The following is a 21,922-nucleotide window of genomic DNA, read 5'->3' on the forward strand; positions in this document are numbered from 1 at the left end:
TCATTTCCACAGCTGTGTGCCGAGAGTCTGAACGGATGAGCTTCCGGGCCAGCCTGCTGTTGGGTTGGGGGCTGGCCAAAACCCACTGCAGGGTTCGTGCTACTGATACCCGTGCCAGTCATTTGCTGATTCATCTGCAAGAGGTTCTACTGGGGCCGTTGAGCTTGCGGCAGGCCAAGCTCACCCGAGGGTGTGCCCCTCTGTCCTACGGTTCCTCCTTGGGGGCCGACCACATTTGAAGGAAGTGACATCACACTGGTTCATGTGTTTCCCATAGACCCGCTGGGCCTGGGCATGCCCACCATCAGGCTGGCGCTCTGTCCCATCACATTTCCTAGAAGACCAGGAGCTGCAGGCGGAGGCACAGGCGTGCCCGTCGATGGAAAGCCTTGAAAGACAGACGGTGCTCCGGAGGCAAATGGCATATTTGTGGGTCCCATAAGCACACCAGGAGTACTCTTCTGCCGAACGGTTCCTGTACCACACAGAGAGAAGATGGAGTCTTTGGAGCGTCGCTTCTTCCCCACCTCTTCTGACTTTGTAGCTTGCTGAGTGAACAGATCGAGCACGCCAGATATTAATGTAGACAGAGTGGCAGCAGCAGGTATAGAGGACGTCCCCGGAGCTGGGGGTGTAGACGGTTGGAGGTAAGGGATTCGAAGTCTTTGGTCCAAAGGTGTCCAGATCATCACTCAGGGCTGGCAGCGCGGTTGTGTTCCCATTGGTCACTGGTGCCTCAGCAGCGCCATCAGGTCCTAAAAGGTTGGCAGTGGGCTCTGCGACTTTTTTAGCGCTGGTACTTTTATTTTCAAAAATTTTTAATGTTTTTAATATTTTTAATTTATTTTTGAGAGACAGAGAGAGAGAGACAGAGTATGAGCTGGTGAGGGGCAGGGAGAGAAGGGGACAGAGAATCTGAAGCAGGCTCCAGGCTCTGAGCTGTCAGCACAGAGCCCGACACGGGGCCCGAACCCACAATCTGTGAGATCGTGACCTGAGCTGAAGTTGGATGTTCAACCGACTGAGACACCCAGGCGCCCCAATATTGCATTTAAAAAAAAATTTTTTTTTAACGTTTATTTATTTTTGAGACAGAGAGAGACAGAGCATGAACAGGGGAGGGTCAGAGAGAGTGAGACACAGAATCCAAAATAGGCTCCAGGCTCCAAGCTGTCAGCACAGAGCCCGACGCGGGGCTCGAACTCACGGACCGTGAGATCATGACCTGAGCCGAAGTCGGACGCTTAACCGACCGAGCCACCCAGGCGCCCCCCCAATATTGCATTTTATCGTAGTATTTCTTCTTTTCATATTCGTCTCTGACAAAAAAAAAAAAAAAATTCCACTGCTTGATCTACCCGTGGTCTTCGAAAGTTCTCTGGAAGATTGGCTTTATAGAATAGTCTTGCTTTACTATTTCCCATATCTCGCATGCCCTGTATCTGTCCTGGTGTCCACTGCGTCTAGGTTGACTGACTTGACCTTGGATAAATGAACCCCAAGATTTCTATGGATTCCAGCACATCTGATGCAAATAAACACACCAATATTCCAGGAAGCCCATGGAGGACCTTTGAGCTTGCGGTTCACGCACTGTGTGCTGTCTTCCTCCCTCAGCACCTTGGACAGGAAGAGCTGGCGCTGTTGTTCAGCCTCTGAGCCTCCTCATGGCAGGAGCACGTGGCCATCTCAGCAGCGGGGTGGGGACCCCTGGGCAGTTTCGGCCGTGGCGGTCATGGGCAGGAGCTGGGCAGGGTGAACGCACCTGGAGCCGTCAAGACCGCAGGTGGACTCTTTTTCATACATTTTTAGAGGTAGAGTTGCAGGGCCAGAGAGAGAGAGACATCTCTATATTTTGGTACCTGCTGCCAGGTTTGTCTCCGGTAATGCTGTAATTCTCATCCTTGGCGAGGAAGCCTGTTCCTCTCTATCTGAGAGGCTGCGTGCGGCGAGGAGGGTGTCCTGTATGCCTCCCAGATAAACGTGGGGAGAAGCGGGGACAATTTAGAGGCTTAGAGAGGGGGAGGAGGGGTCCGCAAAGGGTGGCAGCGTGGAAGACTGGTTACACACTCCGGGGGCGGGGGGGGTCGACCCTACCAATAAATATGCTGAAAATAACAAAAGGCACGTTTCTCACTCTCAGGGAGGGATGAACAAAAGGGGATGAATGCCGTTGTTGGTTAGATTGGAATTGGAGGAATGACCCTGGGATCATGACCTGAGCTGAAATCAAGAATTGTGTGCTCAACCCACTGAGCCACTCAGGTGCTCCAAAGAACTGCATTTTATTTATTTATTTATTTATTCGTTTGTTTATTTAATTTTATTTATTTAAATGTTTATTTTTGAGAGAGAGAGAGAAACAGAATGAGAGGAGGAGGGGCAGAGAGAGGGGGAGACACAGAATCCGAAGCAGGCTCCAGGCTCGGAGCTGTCAGCACAGAGACCGATGGGGGGCTCCACCTCAGGAGCCCTGAGATCATGACCTGAGCTGAAGTTGGACGCTTAACTGACTGAGCCACCCAGGCGCCCCCAAGGAACTGCACTTTAAAATGAAAAAAAAAAAAAAAAAAAAAAATAGGAGGAACAAATTTGACTGTTGAAACAAATTTCTAACTCCCCTCCTCCTCCCACCCTAACCAACCCCCAGAGGTAACCACTGTTCACTTCAGAATCAGACACAGGAAGAGACACGGAACACAGCCGCCCCTCCCGCCAGGCCCTGCTTCACTCCCCAGCCCGTGAGTTGCACGCTGTCCACGGCAGGGTGGGGGGCTGCGGGAGAACCTCGACCTGTTCTCCCGTCCTCAACTCCATGGAGGGGACTATGTGTCCCCCTTCTGCAGACTAGGAAGCTGAGGTCAGAGGAGGGAAGGGACTCGTCCAAGGTCACACATCCAAGTCCTTGCTTTTGCTGCAGCCGCCCTCTTTCACCACAGAATGACCTCTGCTCGGGGAAAGAGCCAGCCTGGAGCCAGGTGGGGGCTGGGGTCCTCCTGGGTCCCTTTCCTGAGGGAGAGGGGTTCAGCCTGACTGAACTGGTTCTGCCCTAATAAAGGCCTGCTTGTTGCAGCCTGCTCTTTCCATCTTTGTTTACAGTGTTTGCACACAAACACACTTGAGAAGTTCGTGGGAACATGAGTGGCCGGAAGGCAGGATGCTAGCCTGAGGGTGGACAGGGCCTGCCGGGCCACCTACACGGGGATGGGGCCTGCCTCCTTCCTGTAACTCCTCTGGCCCTCTGTCTCTCTCTGCGTCCTTCTCCTCCCAGGGGGTGGAGAAGCCTCTACATTATTGTCTCTTGCTGCCTCAAAAGAGAAATATTAAAAATCCCTTCATTTTTGCTCAGAAGAGGTACCAAGCTTCTGAGACATGCACCTACTTTCTTTTATTTGAAAAATAGTTATCAGGTGCCAGCTAAGTGCTTTCTGGGCACTCTACATCCTTATTTCATTTAATCCTCTCATGACTTCATGAGTAGGTCTGTTGTCATTTCCGCTTTACGGATGAGGAAACTGAGGCATAGAAAGTCTAAGCAACATGCACCCCTCCCCAAGAGCTTCAGAACAGAGGTTATAAAACTGCATCCTTGGAAACTCACCTCACAGCCTCTGAGCTGCAATCACACGTCCTAACCCCTTGGAAGGCACGAAGCCCTAACTAGGAAACTCTTGAATTTTTTCCAAAAGTTCCAGAGCCAAATGGGTACCGATGCTGCTCTTCAGGGAAAGGCACTCAGTAGCTGCCCATGGGCTGGGAACATGGAGGGAACAGACCAGCCCATGGAAAGTGACACTTCTAAGCAGTTCAGGGCCACTAAGAACCAGGCAGGGCGGTTCTTGAAGACAACTCATAACCCAGCGAGGGAGAGGCAACATGGGCTTGAGAAGGGGAACCAGGCTAGGCATGGCCACAAAAATCCAGTCTCTGAGGGGATGAATAATGCATGTGGACATTTATTTTTAAGTCTAGACTCTTGAGGGGCACCTGGGTGGCTCAGTCAGTTAAGCGCCTGACTTTGGCTCAGGTCATGATCTCACGGTTCATGGGTTCGAGCCCTGCGTTGGGCTCTGTGCTGACAGCTCAGAGCCTCAAGGCTGCTTTGGATTCTGTGTGTGTCTCTCTCTCTGCTCCTCTCCTGCTTGCACTCTGTCTCTCTGTCTCTGTCTCTCTCTCTCAAAAATAAACATTAAAAAAATTTTTGAGTCCAGACTCTTGAAATTTGATTGTCTTTGGAAATGGGGGATGTAGTGTCAGAACCATAGAGTAAAAGGTGGAAAGTTTTTTATTTGGATAAACTTAGTCCCAAATCCCACCTCCAGCACTTGTTAGCTACAGGACCTTGGACAAGTTATTCAATGTTTCAGACTCACTGCTTCCTTGTGTTTAAGGCCAGTTTGTCATAACCTCCATCTTAAGGCAGCTGGCAAGAGTAACAGACATTTTGCTACTTGAGAACAGGCTGTTTATAAGTCTGATTTTTTTTTTTTTTGAGTCCAAAAAGATCAGAAAAGGTTTAAACTTTCAGTTCTTGGATGTGGTTTCCTCAAGTAGGAGGGTGAGCTGGTCTTTCCGAGTTTTAAAATCTGCAATCTCTTATCTTCCCTGCAGATGCATGTTCTCCTGGGCATCGTTTTCCAAAAAGGTTTTGTCGGCTCAGTGAGCCTTTTAGACAAGCCACCCCCCACCCCCAAAGTTGGGTCCCACTGTGCCCACATGAGCTGCTGGCCCCTTTTTCTGATGTTGGTGCATTTGAAGAGGCCTTGAACCTCTGAGTGGCAGGGACCCATGCGCTTTGTCTCAGCTGCGTGGCACTCGGGCTGTCTGCCAGCAACGATCCACAAGGTGGGAATCTGCCCTCCTCCACTCCAGAAGGCTCACCTGTCCCAAGCAGTGAGAACACCGGGGTCAGATCCAACTTCACTTCAGGGCATCCCAAGTCTCACCCGGGGCAGGAAATCCAGGCAAGTGTCTTAAAAAGTAGGGATGTGGTCCCAGCCCAGGGCAAGCATCCGGAAGATGTAGGGCCACACCCCAGGCCTTTTGGCTACATGCCTGGGGCGGTGGGCCACACCGAACAGCCTCCCTGGTCCTCCAGCTACCTGATAGTCTCCAGGAAATTCTGCCTTAATTACAGCCAGTCTGGATATTTGCAAACCAAGATCGTTACATTGTGCACAGGAGCCTGCTATCGTTTGCAACCAGAATTTCGGTAGCGGCATCTCTTGGCCCACTGCCTTCAAGTGCTCAGCTTCCTGCCTTCTTTTTACTTGGGGCCTGCTGTGTCCACACTGGGGTCCAGCCCTCCACCGCACACTCCCAGTGTCCCTGTGTTCCGTCCCTTGCCCCATGTCTCATGGTTGCCGGTTGATATGCCCGGCATTTTTCACTTACCTCATGATAACTCTAGAAAGATTCATTCCATATGCATGAGCAACGGTCCTTTTTCCACTACCTGCAGGTTTGGAAATTTATTTCATGTTATATCCTTTGGAATCCTGAGCCTCTGTTTGCCAGCACTTCGAATATTTACTGCTTTTGTATCTGTTGACTATGGAGGCCTTGGGAATGGCAATAACCATGATAAAATATAAAACAGTACTCAGACTAACTAAAAGTCGTCTGCTTTCTATTATCAGACGTGCTAAATGAGAAGCGATTACTCCTCCCAGGTGGAATTAATGATATTCATGGGACACTGAAACTAAACCAGAATTGACGTATTTAGTGGTAAAGGGGCATTATAGCTGCAATTGACTCTCAGATTATGCCGGTATAAAAAAACTCAAAGGGAAGACAAAAACACTAAGGTAGACACAGCAAACCCATGTGACTAACGAGTCCCTAAGCCCTCTGACAGCAGTCACTGGCAGGAGGTCAGGAGCTTTGGTTATGAGCTAACCGTGAGCATTCACAACAGGGAAGATCCCGGGAGGGGCCTCCCTGCAGTTAACTGAGAAGGATGTGTGGACGAGCAGGTGCCAGGAGCACCAGTGACAACTAGCCCCACCCCGGGGTGGGATGAAGGACACACAGACTCAGGACAAGAGAGACCCAGGCATTTTCTGGCCCTCTCGATGTGCGACCTGAGTCTGTCCTCCCTTTGGCCACAAGTGGACTGACTCTGTAGCCCAGACCCTGCCCGAGAGACCGGGATGGTTCAGAGCCAGGCCGCATGGCCCTCAGACGGCAAGAAGCCAGACAATTAGTCCCGAGTGGCCCTCTCCGTGGGCAGGAGAGGCAGAGGCGATGCTAACTGGAGGTCTTGGCCGCTGGTCCTCGAGGTCCAACTGCAGGGCCTGGGCCTCCTGCACTGTGGCCAGGTTCCCCATAAGTTTGTGTTTTCCTTCTTCTCACTGGGGAGTAGCTTTCCTGCCCTAGGATGTTGGGGACCTTGCCCTTCCAAGCCCTGCTGAGCAAGCTTTTCTGTTCTCTAGCTTCCTCCCCAGCCCTGACTCCTGGCAGCTTTCTAGTATCTTTCAGAGAATTCTGAGCACAGTTACGGTTACCATTTCTTGAGTGTGTCAACCCTAGGTGTTTTAACCCACATTATCTCACTTAGCATCTAGAGAAGTAAGTGCTGTTCTTGCTCTTTTACAGACCAGGAAGCCGGTGTCTGGAGTGCACAGAGGCTTGTCTAAGGCCACACAGCCAGTTTGTGGCAGTACAAGCAAGGATTCTCATCCAGGCCTCACTCTTCCTTGCCTTCCTTTGCCTTCTCTCTCCTTGGGAAGTGTGCTGGTTTCTGTGAGTGGATCCAGGCTGGGGGACTTGGGGAGTGCAGATGGCCACACACAGGCTGCATGGCTTACTGAGGTGCAATCCCAGCCCCTGCACTGGGGAACCCTCCCCCACTCTGAAGGGACTCAGACCTTTCCTCCTCTCTCCCTTAGCCCTGGCCTGGCCCGGGTCCAGCCCAGCAGAGCCAGGTGACAGGTGTCTGACGTGGAGAAGTTCCTAGGTAAGCATGGGCACTCTCCCCACTCCAAATGTTTGCTATGCCCAGCTCTCCATGTTTGCTGAGCCTGATTACTGGTGGACTCTGGGCTGTCCCCACTGCCTTCAGAACAATTCCTCTCTCCCATCCAATACCTTGGTGTCCCCAAGCTCATCTCATCCTCCTTGTCTGGTCCCTGTAGGCAGTAGAGCAGGGGGAGGGGTGGGGGTGAATGGTGAATGTTCCAGAAGCTGCTCAGGTGGTGCCGGTGAAGACTTGGCTTGGGGCAGCTGCCCTTCTGTGGCTCTCAGCAGGGTGAGGAAAGGCTATGGAGCTAATCATGTACTTCAGGCCCTGCGAGCCCTGCACAGACTCCAGGACCTGAGAGGTCTCCCGGCTGCCTCCCGTAGACCCCTGAGGCATTTGCGATTGTGCACAGTGGGGCCCTTAACACCCTGGTCTGGGCAGATGCCCACCAGCCAGGCCAGGAGACTGAAATGTATACCCAGAAAACCTAAGATGCATTTACTCCAGGCTTCAGCCCTGCAGTACCCCAGCGAACGTGGCCCTGGAGAAGCTCCCTCAGGACGGAGCAGGGAGGCAGCAGCATACCTACCATCAGTTCCGATGGGACATGCTGCCATGGCGGTCTTGAGCTCAGGCCTGAGGCTGGGACACCCAGGGCCCTCTGAACAGTGCAGGGGTGGCTATAGCCATCATGGCCATTGGGCCTCCCCTTTTGGGGGGGCCACCCCTGTATTTTAGCCTGGCATGGTCTTTGATTTCAGTTAATGTTGTGAATGATGCAGCCAGCTAAAGAATTCCTATTGGCAGGAACCATTGTGTCTCTGTCAGGCAGAAATAGGTCCTTCCCTTTCCTTTCCTGGGCTCGGAGCACCTCCAATGAGTCCACAGTGGGTTTCAGGATGCTCAGAGTGTATGCAAAGTGGTGTGTGTGGTGGGAGTGTGATTCCAGTGATGGGGGCAGGGGTTGACAATGCTCATCACATGCTAAGTACCACCCTGACCCCATGGTGGGCTGTTTCCCAGTGATGCTGCCTACCCTTCAACGCTCCTCTGATATAATAGCAGCTTGGACCTTGAAGGTTCTGGGTGGGGTCACTCATCTGGGGTGGAGTAGTTAATTCTCAGGGACACCCTAGGATTCTTTTCCCCAAGGACATCTGCCCCTGCACTGGCCTACAATTTCCCTGTGCCTGGGGTTGTGTTTACACGTGGGGTTCCTGGGAAGGCAGGGCTTGTGGAGGCTCTGAGAGGGTCTGACTCCCAGTTCCCAAGGCCAGACAGTGACTCATGGGGGAAGGGGAGGCAGGGAAAGTCTGGGGGGAAGAAGGTCACACCTCCACTTGTCGTTACATAGACTTTTTTGAGTGCTGGCTGCATGCCAGCCCTGTGCTAAATCTTTGCACTGATGTTTCAAGGAACACATGGTTACACATTCCACCGGGAAGGAGAGTCAAGGCACAGAGGGGCTGATCTCTTTCCCATTCACACTGCCCAGGCAGCCCTTCTGGGTCCTAGGACTTGGTATTTAACCCCTTCCGGTGCTTCTCAAAGTGTGATTCTTGGGTTTGGGGCTCCCTGGAGGGTGTTCCTCGAAAATGAAGGTTGCTGGACTCTGCCCAGACTAAATGAATCAGACCCTGGGAAGAGGCCCAGGAACCAGCATTTGGGCCTGCAAGATCCATGTATGTAAGCTCCCTAGAAAGTTCCTAATGAAATAACTTCCAGCTAAGGAGCTGGTTGGAGGAAGGGACAGAGCAGGGAAGGGGCTCCCTGCTGGAGTTCACCTGTCTACAGCTTCTGGGAGCAGGAGGAGGCTGGGATCCCAGCACTCATGAATCTTCCCTTACAGTTCCCTCCTTCCCCCTTGGGCACCCTGCGGTGGGGTGAGAGGGATGGAGAAACATTTGAATGGATGAGAGGGAGGGCATTTGGGGGTGAGGGAATATAGTGGGGGGAGGCAGGAAGGCAAGTGGGGCATGGGGTCCAACACCAAGCTAGACTTTGGTATGTTCTTTTTCAGAAGGAAGTGAGGTGGGTGGCTGGGGAGGTTTTCCAGCAGAGGAGTGAGGTGTTGGGGGCTCCCACTGGGCAGTGGGAGGACAGACTGGAGGGAGGACGGAGGCTCCCGCAGCAGGCAGAAGTCCTGGGAGGGCAGGAGGAGATGCTCAGGGGCCGGGAACCCTAGGGAGAGGGGTGGAGACTGTTGCCCTGGGACTTGGGGCCCCAGAGAGGGAGAGGAGACCCTTTGGGGCACGTGGACTTTCAGGTGCGTCTGAAATGTGCGGCAGGAGGAGGCGGGGGCTGGAGAGACCCCATAATAAGGAGTTAGGGTCAGAGCACGCTGGAGACCCTGGCAAGGGTGTGAGAGCCAGACCACTCGCACTTCGTGTCTCTGAGGCTCGGTTTCCTCATTTGTAAAGGGGTTGTTGTGAGGGTTCCGTTAGGGTTCCGTGGGAGTTTGATAATGGTGCTCCTGGGAGTGTCGCGCCAGACGCCTGGAAACAACTAGGGGTGGGTGTGGGGACCCCAGATGAGGGTGTCTGGGTCCAGCGATGCGGGGGGAGCACCGCCCCCTGGTGGCGGTCCCTTTCGGGTCACCCAGACTACAGGCGGGGCGACGGGAAGGGCTACTCGGGGGCCGGTCGCCGTCCAGCCTCCAGTCGGCTGGTTCCTGGCGCCGCGTCTGGGCGTCGGTCTCCGCCGCCCGCCGCGCGCCTCGATGTCTCCAGCCGCTTACGGGAGGGTAGGTGAACGCGATACCGCCGAGGCCAAGGGCGCGGGCGGCTGGACGGGGCGCGCGGGTGGCCTGGGGCTGGGGCGCGGGACTGGGAAGGGCGCACAGAGGGTCTCCCCAGGGCCGTAGGGATCGGAGGCGCCCCCCTTCCCGGAGGACTCGCAGCCTCCGGGTTATTTCTGTCTTTTTGCCGGCCACGGGCGCTGCGACCGTTCCCGGTGGCGCAGAGATTCTCCCTCGAACCCTGCTCGGCGCCTGCGGGTCCCCAGCTCCTCCCCGCGGCTGCCTGCTCGGCTCTTGCCCCCAGCCTGGGAGGCGGGCAGGTGAACCGCCTGGATGGGTGAAAATGCGTTCCATCCCAGGGTTCGGGGATCAGGTGTGGGACTGGCAGGGAGGCTGGGGGAGACTTCTGGGTGGAGGTTCTGGTGAGGAGGAAGACATTCCGGATTAAGAATTCTTGGGGTCTGGGACAGAAAAAGACCTAGAAAGAAAGTTGAAATGTGGCCGCGCAGGTACATGGGCAACGGGGATGCCCCAAGCCCCCGTTGGCAAGAGGAAATGTAGGTGATGGAATAAGGAGAGGATCCAGGAAGAGAGCTTGAAAATCCGAGGTTGCCCTGAGGAGAGGGGTGGTGGTGATGGCGGGCTTGGCAAAAAGGCTAAGGAGGACAGTCCCCAGCTCCCGGCCTGTCCCACCAAACCATCTGCCCAGCCGAATCTTGTTTCGGCCCCTGTCTCATCTCCCTTGGACGGTTCTTTCTTACATTTGTTTTTTAAAATATTTTATTTTTGAGTGATCTCCACACTCAGTGTGGGGCCCACGCTCGCAACCCTGCACCCTCTACCTACTGAGCCGGCCAGGTGCCCCTCCCTTGGACTAATCTTCCGTTTCCACGTGGGAAGTAAGGATAATGTTCCTATGCGTTGATCTCGACCACCTAAAACGTACCAGGCACACCCCTTACAACTTGATATGTGTTCCCTCACTTAATCTTCACAGAAATTAGGGGGTAAGCTTTGTGGACACCCCGTTTCACAGATGAGGAGACTGAGGCACAGTGAGGTGAGGTCACAGCTAGAGTGTAGCAGAGTTGGCATCTGACCCCAAAGCAGCGTGTTTGGCTCTGTGGTCTGGGTCCTTACCACTATATCCCACGGACTGGCAGAGATAGGGACCCAACAGAGGAGAGGGGGCCCCAGAACTAGCAGGGTCACGGTTGTCAAATATTTCAACGTTTAACAGCGCAGGTGATAGGAAACAGGAACACTAACCAGCTGTGGGGTTACCATTCTAGTTTTTAGCCTTTGACCCCCTCGCTTCGTCCCCACAATGACTCAGTCCTCCCTGAGAGATGGCTGATAACCGGGCCCTTCTGTGTGTCAGGCAGGCCCTGAGCTAATACCTTTTGTAGCTTAAACTCCCTGCATCCTTGTAATAAGGAGACAGTCAGAAAGGTTCCCCTACAAATGGCCACACAGCCCAGAACTGAGGAGTTGGATTTGAATCCGGGCGGTTGCTTCCAGAGACCTTGTTCTTAAAAACCGTACTGATAAGATACTGCATGTTGTGCCCATTTTACAGATGCCCAAACTGAGTCTCTCTCCCAAAGTCCAGGGCTTGAAAGGGGACAGACCCAAGGGGAGACTGCTGACCGCAAAGCCCATGCTCCGGAGGATCCATTGTTTATTTAAAGCTTCAGTGGATTGTGAAATTTATAACTGAGTCCTGCTTTTTAAAAATTTTTTCTTAATGTTTATTCATTTTTTTTTTTTTAATTTTTTTAACGTTTATTTATTTTTGAGACAGAGAGAGACAGAGCATGAACGGGGGAGGGTCAGAGAGAGAGGGAGACACAGAATCCGAAACAGGCTCCAGGCTCTGAGCTGTCGGCACAGGGCCCGACGCGGGGCTCGAACTCACGGACTGCGAGATCGTGACCTGAGCCGAAGTCGGACGCTTAACCGACTGAGCCACCCAGGCGCCCCAATGTTTATTCATTTTTGAAAGACAGAGACGGAGTGTGAGTGGGGGAAGGGCCAAGAGAAAGGGAGACACAGGATCTGAAGCAGGCTCCAGGCTCTGAGCTGTCAGCACAGCGCCCGACGCGGGGCCCGAACCCACAAACTGCCAGATCATGACCTGAGCCAAAGTTGGACGTTTAAGCAACTGAGCCACCCAGGCGCCCCGACCGAGTCCCGCTTTTTATCGTTTCCAAGATGTACATTTTTACATCTCTGAAATCGTTACACACCTTACAACGGATGACGGTTTTTTGTTTCTCAGTGGTACGTAAAATAACCTTCCTCCTAGTGTCGCCGGCACCTTTGGTTTAATGAATTACCAGGGATCTCTGAGTGGTGTTTCCGGGGGGTCTCTCTCTTCTGTTCCACAGACTCCTCTCTGCTTCAACTGCTCCATCCTCCCTGGAGACATGTCCCCGACGGAGGCAGGGAGTCCGGTGCCCTGCAATGGCAGTAGGGCCTGGGGGGTCTTTGGCCCTGAGGACTTGAACCTGACAGATGAGGAACTGAGACTCAAGTACCGGGGCCCCCGGCAGACGGAGCTGTTCGTGCCCATCTGCGCCACGTACCTGCTGATCTTCGTGGTGGGCGCCGTGGGCAACGGGCTGACCTGCACGGTCATCCTGCGCCACAAGGCCATGCGCACGCCCACCAACTATTACCTCCTCAGCCTCGCTGTGTCGGACCTGCTGGTGCTGCTCGTGGGCCTGCCCCTGGAGCTCTATGAGATGTGGCACAACTACCCCTTCCTGCTGGGCGCTGGTGGCTGCTACTTCCGCACGCTGCTCTTCGAGACGGTCTGCCTGGCCTCGGTGCTCAACGTCACCGCCCTGAGTGTGGAGCGCTACGTGGCCGTGGTGCACCCGCTGCAGGCCAGATCCACGATGACTCGGGTCCACGTGCGCCGCGTACTCGGAGCCATCTGGGGCCTCGCCGTGCTGTGCTCTCTGCCTAACGCCAGCCTGCACGGCATCCAGCATCTGGAGGTGCCCTGCCGGGGCACGGTGCCCCACTCAGCTGTGTGCACCTTGGTCCGCTCGAGGGCCCTCTACAACCTGGTGGTGCAAATCACCACTCTGTTCTTCTTCTGTTTGCCTATGGCCACCATCAGCGTGCTCTATCTGCTCATCGGGCTTCGGCTGCAGCGGGAGAGACTGCTGCTGCTCAGGCAGGAGGCCAGGGGCAGGGCCAAGTCCAGCGAGAGCCGCAGGTTTCAGCGGCCGCAGGATCAGGGTCGGACACAGGTGACCAAGATGCTGTGTAAGTGTTGCGGCGGGGAAGAGGGACTGAGCCAGGCCCTGGGTAAGGGGCTAGAGCTTCCAGGACCTGGGGGCTGAGTGTCTGGGTTTGAGATGGGGGCTGAGTGTGAAGTTTGGAGTCGTCACCGCTGCCGCCCATGCCGCCCTGTGTGTGTGCACGCACCTGTGCGATTACTCTGTAAGAAACTCAAAGATAAATGGCAGGATGGGCCACATAATTTGTGGGGTCCAGTGTGAAATGAAAATTTGGGGTCCCTTGTTCAAAAATCATTAAGACCGTCCAGGCAAGCGGGGCACCTCAGTGGCTCAGTCGGTTAAGCGTCTGACTCTTGGTTTTGGCTCAGGTCATGATCTCACAGTTCGTGGGTTTGAGCCCCGCGTTGGGCTCTGCGCTGAAGGTGTGGAGCCTGCTTGGGATTCTCTCTCTCCTCTCTCCTTCTCTCACTGCCCACCCCCCACTCGTGCTCTAAATCTCTCTCTCTCAAAATAAATAAAGAAACATGAAAAGGAAAAAAGACTGTGCAGACAGCAATAATCGAGCATAAACTAAGCCACGAAGCCTAGGGTCCTTCTCAGCTTGGAGGCCTGTGCAGAAGCTGGTGCTGGTTCGTGGAATCAAACCACAGACAGGGCCAGGGCATGTGGCTGGGTTCCAGGACGGCAGAGCTGTTTGTGGCAGCTGGATCTCCAGGTCTCTCATCTTTGCTCCTAAACACGTCTTGGCTTTGTCCTTCCCTATAGCAGCCTGGGAGGCATGGCCATGGGCACAGAATTCCCCTTTCTTGAGGAACTGCCCTCTTCCCTTAATGGCTGTTGAAAAATCCCAGGGAAGGATTCCGATTGGTGGGCTTAGGTCACAGCCCGCCCCTGGCCCAGAGTGCAGGATGCTGAGGTTTGCAGTCCCCATGGATTCACGTGGTGGGATCTGGGGGGAGCAAAATTCCCCAAAGTAGGGGAGCAAGGTGTTGGAGAGGCAAGATGATAAATTCCCTCCATGCTATATCTCTGGTTCCTAGGGAACCACAGGAATGGCCACTGCTGTCTAAAAGAGTCTCATCAGGGGGCATATTTGTGAAAGTCAGGGCAGAAGTGTGGATTGGGGCAGGCCGTGGCAAGCCCAGCTGGGTTGAGGCTCTGGGTGTTACTGTCATCTAGATCTGGCTCTTTTTCAAAAACAGTGGCCCTGGGGAAGCCAGACAAAATGACACTAAGCCAATCACTGATTTCGTCCCCATCCTGCCCTACCCTAGCAGGGTCTGAATCGGGTAGGTGGGGTGAGCCAGGGCAAGACAGAGCTAGTGAGACCCTGGTCAAAGCCATGGGATTATATAGGGGACTGCCCCATTCCCAGGGAGAGACCCACTCATCGTGTCCTCCAGAAAGTGTCCCAGAGCCCAAGGCCTCTTGTGCTGCTCCCTAAAATGAGGCTGACCCCAGAGTTCCATGCTTGCCCCTCAGCTCTGTGAAGCCTGCACTGCAGACAACCTGCTCCCTGCCCATTCTGCCTCTGCTTTCTACTTACTTCCTTGTCCCATGGGGGTCAAGTCTGCTCAGCTGGGATGGCTCTCCCCCTGGGAAGTTGGGGTGCTTCCTTAAGCCTGCCTTGCTTGCTGGCCTGGGGCTCTGGCTTTCTCCTTTCCCCACCTCCCTGGCTCCTTCCCCCACCTTTACTTTCTGAGGGCCTGGTGGGGATATTGTAAGCAGCATCCTGATTGAAATCCTGGATTAGGAGGGAAAACCGTGCTGGGGTGTGGTGGGGAAGGCACTGCAGGGGAAAGATAGACAGTCGCAGAAGCAAACACAAGAAATAAACAGAAATCGAGGCAAGGCCATGAAAGAGACCCCAGGAAGGGCGTGGCTGGTCAACACCACAGCTGGAGGGAAGCTCTGGGAAGCTGGGTGAACTCTTAGAGTCACCTAGTTCCAAACTCTGTGGTGAGAGAGCCAGACCGGGCCAGTTTGGCTCAGATGTCCACACCCGGTCCAGTTGACTGTGGCTGGGGGGTGGGGGGAAGGGGGGTAGAGCACACGCCCACTGCCCTGTCAGTGACAGCGGTGGGACCAACCTCTCTGAAAGGGGTGATGAGGCCAGGGTGGGCAAACTTCTAGAAACTTCCATATGGACGACGGGCGGGGGTGGGAAGGTGAGAGTGGGCAGCCTACACTGAAGCCCAGGGAGGGCGGTTAGTTGAGAGGACACCGGCAGGCACCAAAGTCTCCCCTCTGTGTCCCTGCAGTCGTGCTGGTCGTGGTGTTTGGAGTCTGCTGGGCCCCTTTCCACGTCGATCGCCTCATGTGGAGCTTTGTGTCCAGCTGGACCGAGGGCGTGTACCTGGCCTTCCAGTACGTGCATATTATCTCCGGTGTCTTCTTCTACCTCAGCTCCGCCATTAACCCTGTGCTTTACAACCTCATGTCGAGCCGTTTCAGGGAGACTTTCCAGGAAGCCCTGTGCTTGGGGGCCCGGCGCCGCTACCACAGGCCCTGCCACAACTCCCACAGCCTCAGCAGGGTGACCATGGGCAGCACCCTGTGTGACCTGGGCTCCCCGGGCACCAGGGCCCACCCTCTGACTGAGAATGGTGGCCGAGAGGGGCAGCAAGAGACTGACCCCTTCTGAGCGGAGCCTCGAAGCAGCTACACCCAGAGAGACCAGAGTGCCACACGCAGTTTTGGGAGCCACACTCGCCTTCCTCTGCTGGGGTGTCTTCGAGCCCTGTCCCCCTTTGTGCCCGTCGCCACTTCAGCCTCTAAACTCTGACTGGCACCTCAGTGATTCCTACCCCCACCCAAGTTTTGGAAGGAATATAACGTTGCTATCTGCCCTCCAGAGCCCCAGGCCCACAGGCAAAGCCCTTCTTCTACAGAAACATGGCAGCTGGTTAACTGGCGGAGCCAGCCTCCATCTGGTCTCTCCCCCAACCTCACCCCCATTTTTTTTTTAATTTTAATTTTAATTTTTTATTTTTTTTTCAATATATGAAGTTTATTGTCAAATTGGTTTCCATACAACACCCAGTGCTCATCCCAAAAGGTGCCCTCCTCAGTACCCATCACCCACTCTCCCCTCCCTCCCACCCCTCACCCCCATTTTCTGAAATGTTTTCATCGGGTCCCACCTTTCCTTCCCACTTCTCGTTGAGATTCTGCAGGTTCCGGCCCGTTCCGGCCCTCTCAGCTCTTGGTCTGTACCCGGGGCCCCCTCCAGCCTGGCCCTCCGTGGCCCCCCGTCAGCTCGTTCTGCTCTGGATCTCCCCCTGGTGGAGTCGCTGGGTGGCAGGGGTGCCGGGGATCCGGGGGACCTGGTTCTGGTCTCAGCCCTGCTGCCACCACCTTGCAGCGTGACATCACCTTTCCAAGCCTTGGTCCCTTGTTTGCAAAATAAGAGGGGCCCTGACATTGTACAGTGTCACACTTTGACTTTAGCCGCAGTTTTTTGGTGCGTGTGCTTAAGTCACTGCTTGTAACAAAACTGATGGAAAACCCAGGATCGACAAGGCAGAAATTACTCTGTATTTCCTCACCACCCTCCAGCTCCTACTCCCTCCCTGACCTCCCTGTCTGCGCCGCCCCCCGCCCCCCGCCCCTGCCACTGCACTGAGAGCCACCCTAGGCATGTTCTTTGCCTGACAGCGACTGAGGGCCAGCGTGTGAGCGAGGCCCCTGCCTGCCTCAGTCCTCGCCTCCACGTGGGCTGGCTGGGAGGCCTGAGGTGGGCAGAACCCGGGCCTGGCTGACCAGAGGATTCCGGAGGTAAGAGACATGGGCCAACCAAGGGCAAGGGGTGACCGTGAGGACAGTTTTGCCTGGGGCTCAGTGAGGGAAGAGCGACCAGGGGTAAGTATGTAAGTCCTGAAACGAGCCCCATCCCAAATGCTTGGGGGCTGGTGCCGTGCTCAGTCAGGACCCACTCGGTTTCTGGAACTTGACCTGTTACAAGTCTGTGGACCCCAACCCCTTCCTGAAACAGGACTGCTGTGGGAGGACTCCCAGCCTCCCTGGCGGGTGCTGCAGGTGCCCAGAGTGAAGAAGGTGGCATGACGCAGGTCTGTTTGCCCAGGTTCTCCCCGTGACGTGGAGAGATTGTACAGGGTTGTGCACAATGATCTGGAGGTTTTGAAATTCAATTATAAAAATTTCGAATGCTCTTGGTAGAAAAATTGGAAAGTACAAATAAGCAAAAATGAATGAATTTTAAGTAATTAAAGACCATCTTTGCTGGGGTCGGCAGGAGCGGGAAACGGGGAGTTGTTTAACGGGTACAGGGTTTCAGTTTTGCAAGATGAGAACGTTCTGGAGATTGGTTGCCCAACAGTGTGACTGTACTTAATACTGAACTGCACCCTTAAATGGTTAAGGTGGTAAATTTTATGTTATGTGTATTTTGCCACAATTTTTTTTTTTTTAAAGAAAGGATTAAGGCTAGGGGTGCCTGGGTGGCTCAGTCAGTTAATCATCCGAGTCTTGATTTTGGGTCAAGTCATGAGATGGAGCCCTGCGTCGGGCTCAACACTGGGTGTAGAGCCTGCTTGGGATTCTCTCTGTCCCTCTCCCTCTCCCTCTGCCCCTCCTCTGCTCACATTCTCTCTCAGCACAGGAAGGAAGGGAGGAAGGGAGGAAGGGAGAAGGGAGGAAGGGAGGAAGGGAGGAAGGATTAAGTCTAAAGGAAAAGAGGAAAGTTAGAGACCACCCATAGCTTTACTCTCCCGAGGTAACCACTGTGTGGAAGACAGACGGGGGCCTTCAGAGAGAGGGGCTTGTGAAAAGAAGCAGCACAGAAGGTCGCCTCTGAAGTGAGCTCCCGGGGCTCCGGGCTGGCCAGGGGCAGCAGCCAGGCCCCGGACTCCAGGCTGGAGCTGCGGTTCCCAAAGACTAACCGTGGGCTCCCAGGGACCTCTCTCAAGCGACTGTCAGAGATGACCTATGGTCCCGAGGAGCTTGGGCCAGTGTGCGGTTATGGGAGGTTTGCTGCAGAGCAGTGCTGGGCTGAGTGGGGAAGGTGGAGATGTGACTTATCAGAAGGCATGGCTCCCCTTAGTGTAAACTCGATGCCTGTCTCTCAAGTGTCTCCCCAACGTGTCAGTGGCTGGGTCCCATTTGTCACAGGTCACCAGTTACCATGGAAAGTGGAAAAAAACCACTCTGGGCTCTGCCCTGGAGCAAAAGGGATGGAGGTGGAAAGGCCAGCCAGCAGGATCCCACTCCCCGGCAGTGAGTCCCCTGCGGCAGGCCCTTCTGCACCGGTCAGGGTGGGGCAGCGTTCCCCGGAGCGCCCGGGGCTACTCCCAGGCCAGGGGTCCCCAACTCTTCTTAAGTGTCTGGGGTTTCTGGGGCTCGAGCCACCTCCCCCTCCTGGCTACGGTCACCCACATCTCTCCTCCTCTGTGTTCAAGAGCTGGGGCTCTCTCCACTTCCTATCTACTCCACTCCTTTTTCAAAAAAGAGAGAGTGCACATGCGTGAGGGGGAAGGCCAGAGAAAGAGGGGGACAGGGGATCTGAAGTGGCTGTGTGCTGACAGCAGAGAGCCCGATGCGGGGCTCAAACTCACAAACCTTCAGATCATGACGTGAGCCGAAGTCGGACACTTAACCGACCGAGCCACCCAGGCGCCCCTCCATCTATTCCACTCTTGCCATTATCCTGGGAGGCATCGAAGTCCACATGGATGTCCCACTGCTGCCCTGTTTCAGTTCCCGATCTTTCCTTCAGCTCTGGAGACCTCTCCTCCACCCCGCCTCTTGGATCCTTGGTGACCTCCTCACTCCCAGGACCTCCAGGAGTTTTTCCATTTCTGGAAGGGGGAACTCTTGACCATGACAGCCTCCTTCCTGCTCTTCCCCTATGATAGATTTATTTTTCTACCTCAGCCAGCCTTCCTCGTTCTCGACTGCTCTGCTTTCCTCCACTTCGTCAGCTTCCTCCCATCTTCACCTCCCTTCGGATGTGTCCTACATCCCATGGTCCTTCTCGGCCAGGTTACACACAACCTTCTATGCCAGAATCTCTAAGCGCCAAGGTGAGCATGCTGGAATCATCCTTCTCGAGAAGGTTTATTTTCTCTGGGAATTCACAGTCCCAAGACTAGTCTCAACAAACAAAGCTGCATTTTCCCACTCTTCCTTCTTTTAAGTATCTATTCAGAAAATGTAAAGGACAGGGGCCGCCTGGTGGCTCAGTCAGTTAAGTGTTCAACTCTGGATTTTGGCTCAGGCCATGATCTCATGGTTGGTGAGTTCGAGCCCCGCATCAGGCTCCACAGTGCTTGGGACTCTCTCTCTGCCCCTCCTGCATACGCTCTCAAAATAAATAAATAAACTAAGAAAAAAAAAAAGAAGAAAGAAAATGTGAGGGACACGGCACTTCACATCTATTGCTACATAGTCAGATGGTATTTCCAAATCAGTCCTGACGTGTGGGGACCCACCTCATGTTGTATACTTCTCAGACTCTTCCTTCCCCATGTTCCCTTCTAATGGATCCACCAAGTTTTCTTTGTCCCAGGACTTCCTTGTAGAGAGGAGCTGCCTGGCATATTTACCGCATTCCTGGTGTGTGTGTGGGCCAGGAGTCCCTCAGAGTATGACTCTCGTCAAGAGACCAAACCCAGGCTCCCACTGCAGACACTGGAAGGGTTCCGGACACTCTACCGCTGACATCACCAAGTGGCCCGTGACTCGCCCTCAGGCAGCTTGGCTGATCTGACATGGGACTCCTGTCTGGAGCAAGTGATCCTAAGACCCGTGACAACAGGGGCAGATGTGTCCAGGCCCACAGTGCCAACAGCAGCATCCCGTCCGGGCTGGTTCCTGGAGCTCCCGCCACCCGGGCTCCTTGGTTCCTGCCCTTTTTGCTCTGCCAGCTGTTCTGGCCTTCCTGTTGCTGTTGTGAGCTACTGGGAGCCTTTCAATAAATTCCTTTTCTTCTTGAGTCGGCCAGAGTCGTTGGCTGTTTTTTGCAACGAAGAACCTTAACACGTGCATCCGTTCACTGGTTTGAAGATGACGCATTCTGTTTGTTCTACTAGTGGTTATCTTTATACGTTTCTAAGATGAGCAGATATTATCACTATTTGTTAAAAGCCCAAACTACAGTAATACTTCTTTTTTTTTTTTTTTTTTTCAACGTTTATTTATTTTTGGGACAGAGAGAGACAGAGCATGAACGGGGGAGGGTCAGAGAGAGAGGGAGACACAGAATCCGAAGCAGGCTCCAGGCTCTGAGCTGTCGGCACAGAGCCCGACGCGGGGCTCGAACTCACGGACCGCGAGATCGTGACCTGGCTGAAGTCGGACGCTTAACCGACGGCGCCACCCAGGCGCCCCACTACAGTAATACTTCTTAATCATCATTCTCTCTCACTGTTTTTAAAACTAGCTTTTTTTTTTTTTTCAAGGCAAGAAAAGACGAGGACAGATTTAAGGCATTTGATCCTAGAAACATATGTACATTTTTCTAACAGCCTAAACCTCTTCAGCACAAGAAAAGAACCTGAGTGCGACAAAGCAGTAGGGTACAGAGGTGGTGAGCAAGGCCTCTGGAGTCAGGCCCCCTGGGTTTGAATCTCGGTTTAGCAGCTCATTAGCCTTCAAAGTCAGAATGGCCTTAGGCCAGAGTCAGACTGGACTGAAAGGTATTGATATTTCCAAACAAAGAATGTGCAACCTGCCTGCACACAAATAAGAGAACTCACAGGCTCAGAAGCCAGCATCCTTCCAACCAGTGTCCAGGTTCCTAAATCCACAAGGTTTAGTGTGAGGATGGTAGTTGCCCTCTCAGGTAAATGTCCCTTTGTGTGACCTCCTTTAATGCGGCGCCCTAACCTTCACCCTCTTTCAAGCTTCTGCGCAGCGCAGGGAAGGACAGCTAGGGGGCTGTTTAGGAACCGAGGCCCCAGGCCCAGGTGAGGGATTCATACCAATTCTTTTTTTTTTTTTTTTTTTTTTAATGTTTATTTTTTAAATTTTATTTATTTTTTTTAATGTTTATTTTTGAAAGAGAGAGAGAGCGAGAGAGCGAGAGCTAGCGTGAGGAAAACAAGCTGGGGAGGGGCGGGGCGGGGTGGGGGGGACCGAGGATCCAAAGCAGGCTCTGTGCTGACAGTAGATAGCCCCCAGGTGAGGGATTCATGGAAGGGTGTACCTGGCTGGGGAAGAGTCCCCTGGCTCGGGAGAAGTGGCCACAGGCTGGGGCTAGACCGGAAGGCCCGGAAGCTGCTACCACATTCTCTGGAACATCTATAAGAGGAGCGGGATCTTTTTATCTATTATTCAAGTGTCTCCAGCAGCATGAAAGCAATGTGGGCATCAGTCATTCAGCTAGCACCACGTGCCAGCCATTGTACGGGGGTAGGACAGGGCATACAAACCTACTGGCCTAGAAGTGCTCTGACAGCTGGAACTCAGGGCGGCACCGAAGGGGGCACCTGCCTCAGCAGAGGGAAGGCGTCCAGGAGGAAGTGATGCTGCTCAAGACTCAAAGGCGGGGGAGAAGGAGTCTGACTGGCCTCTGAGCTTTGGCCAGGAGAGGCGGAACTTCTCTTATGACGATTCCACCAAAACTGAATCCAGGGGAGGAAGGGAGGGACCCTAGAGGGAATGCGGGCTGTCAGAAGGAGGAAGGGACACCGGGAGGCAAAAACACAGCAAAGCAGACTGCGCTCCACATTCATGGCTTTCACTCTGCGCACTTCCCTGGCTGCCCTTCCTGGAATTTGGATTTGGAATCTTCCTGCCAGTCATTTTCCCTGGCTGGTTTACCTCATTAGACATGCATAGGCAGGATTTCTTTTGTTTCTATTTTAGTCAATTTTAAACAATGAAGTATACAGAATGAAAATGATACTTCTGTTCCCAACACCTACATAAACCACTGTTAGGCTCTTGGCAATTTGATTCCTATCATGTCCCCACACATATCCCCTCCCCCCATAACGAATAATAGAT

General features: G+C 53.9%; 1 protein-coding gene and 1 pseudogene across 1 annotated transcript; one reads left to right on the forward strand and one right to left on the reverse strand.

Annotated features, from left to right (window-relative positions):
* On the reverse strand, window positions 1–1,688 carry LOC131492734 (stromal membrane-associated protein 1-like; annotated as a pseudogene).
* A 7,806-nt stretch (window positions 1,689–9,494) lies between these two features.
* NMUR1 (neuromedin U receptor 1) lies at window positions 9,495–18,905 on the forward strand. The gene is made up of 3 exons (XM_058701432.1): window positions 9,495–9,707; window positions 12,092–12,980; window positions 15,217–18,905. The coding sequence occupies exons 1-3, from the start codon at window positions 9,495–9,497 to the stop codon at window positions 15,597–15,599; spliced, it is 1,485 nt and encodes a 494-aa protein (XP_058557415.1). The 3' UTR covers window positions 15,600–18,905.
* Window positions 18,906–21,922: the final 3,017 nt, after the last annotated feature.

Source organism: Neofelis nebulosa, chromosome 2, assembly GCF_028018385.1.
Source record: "Neofelis nebulosa isolate mNeoNeb1 chromosome 2, mNeoNeb1.pri, whole genome shotgun sequence".
NCBI classification, from domain to species: Eukaryota; Metazoa; Chordata; class Mammalia; order Carnivora; family Felidae; genus Neofelis; species Neofelis nebulosa.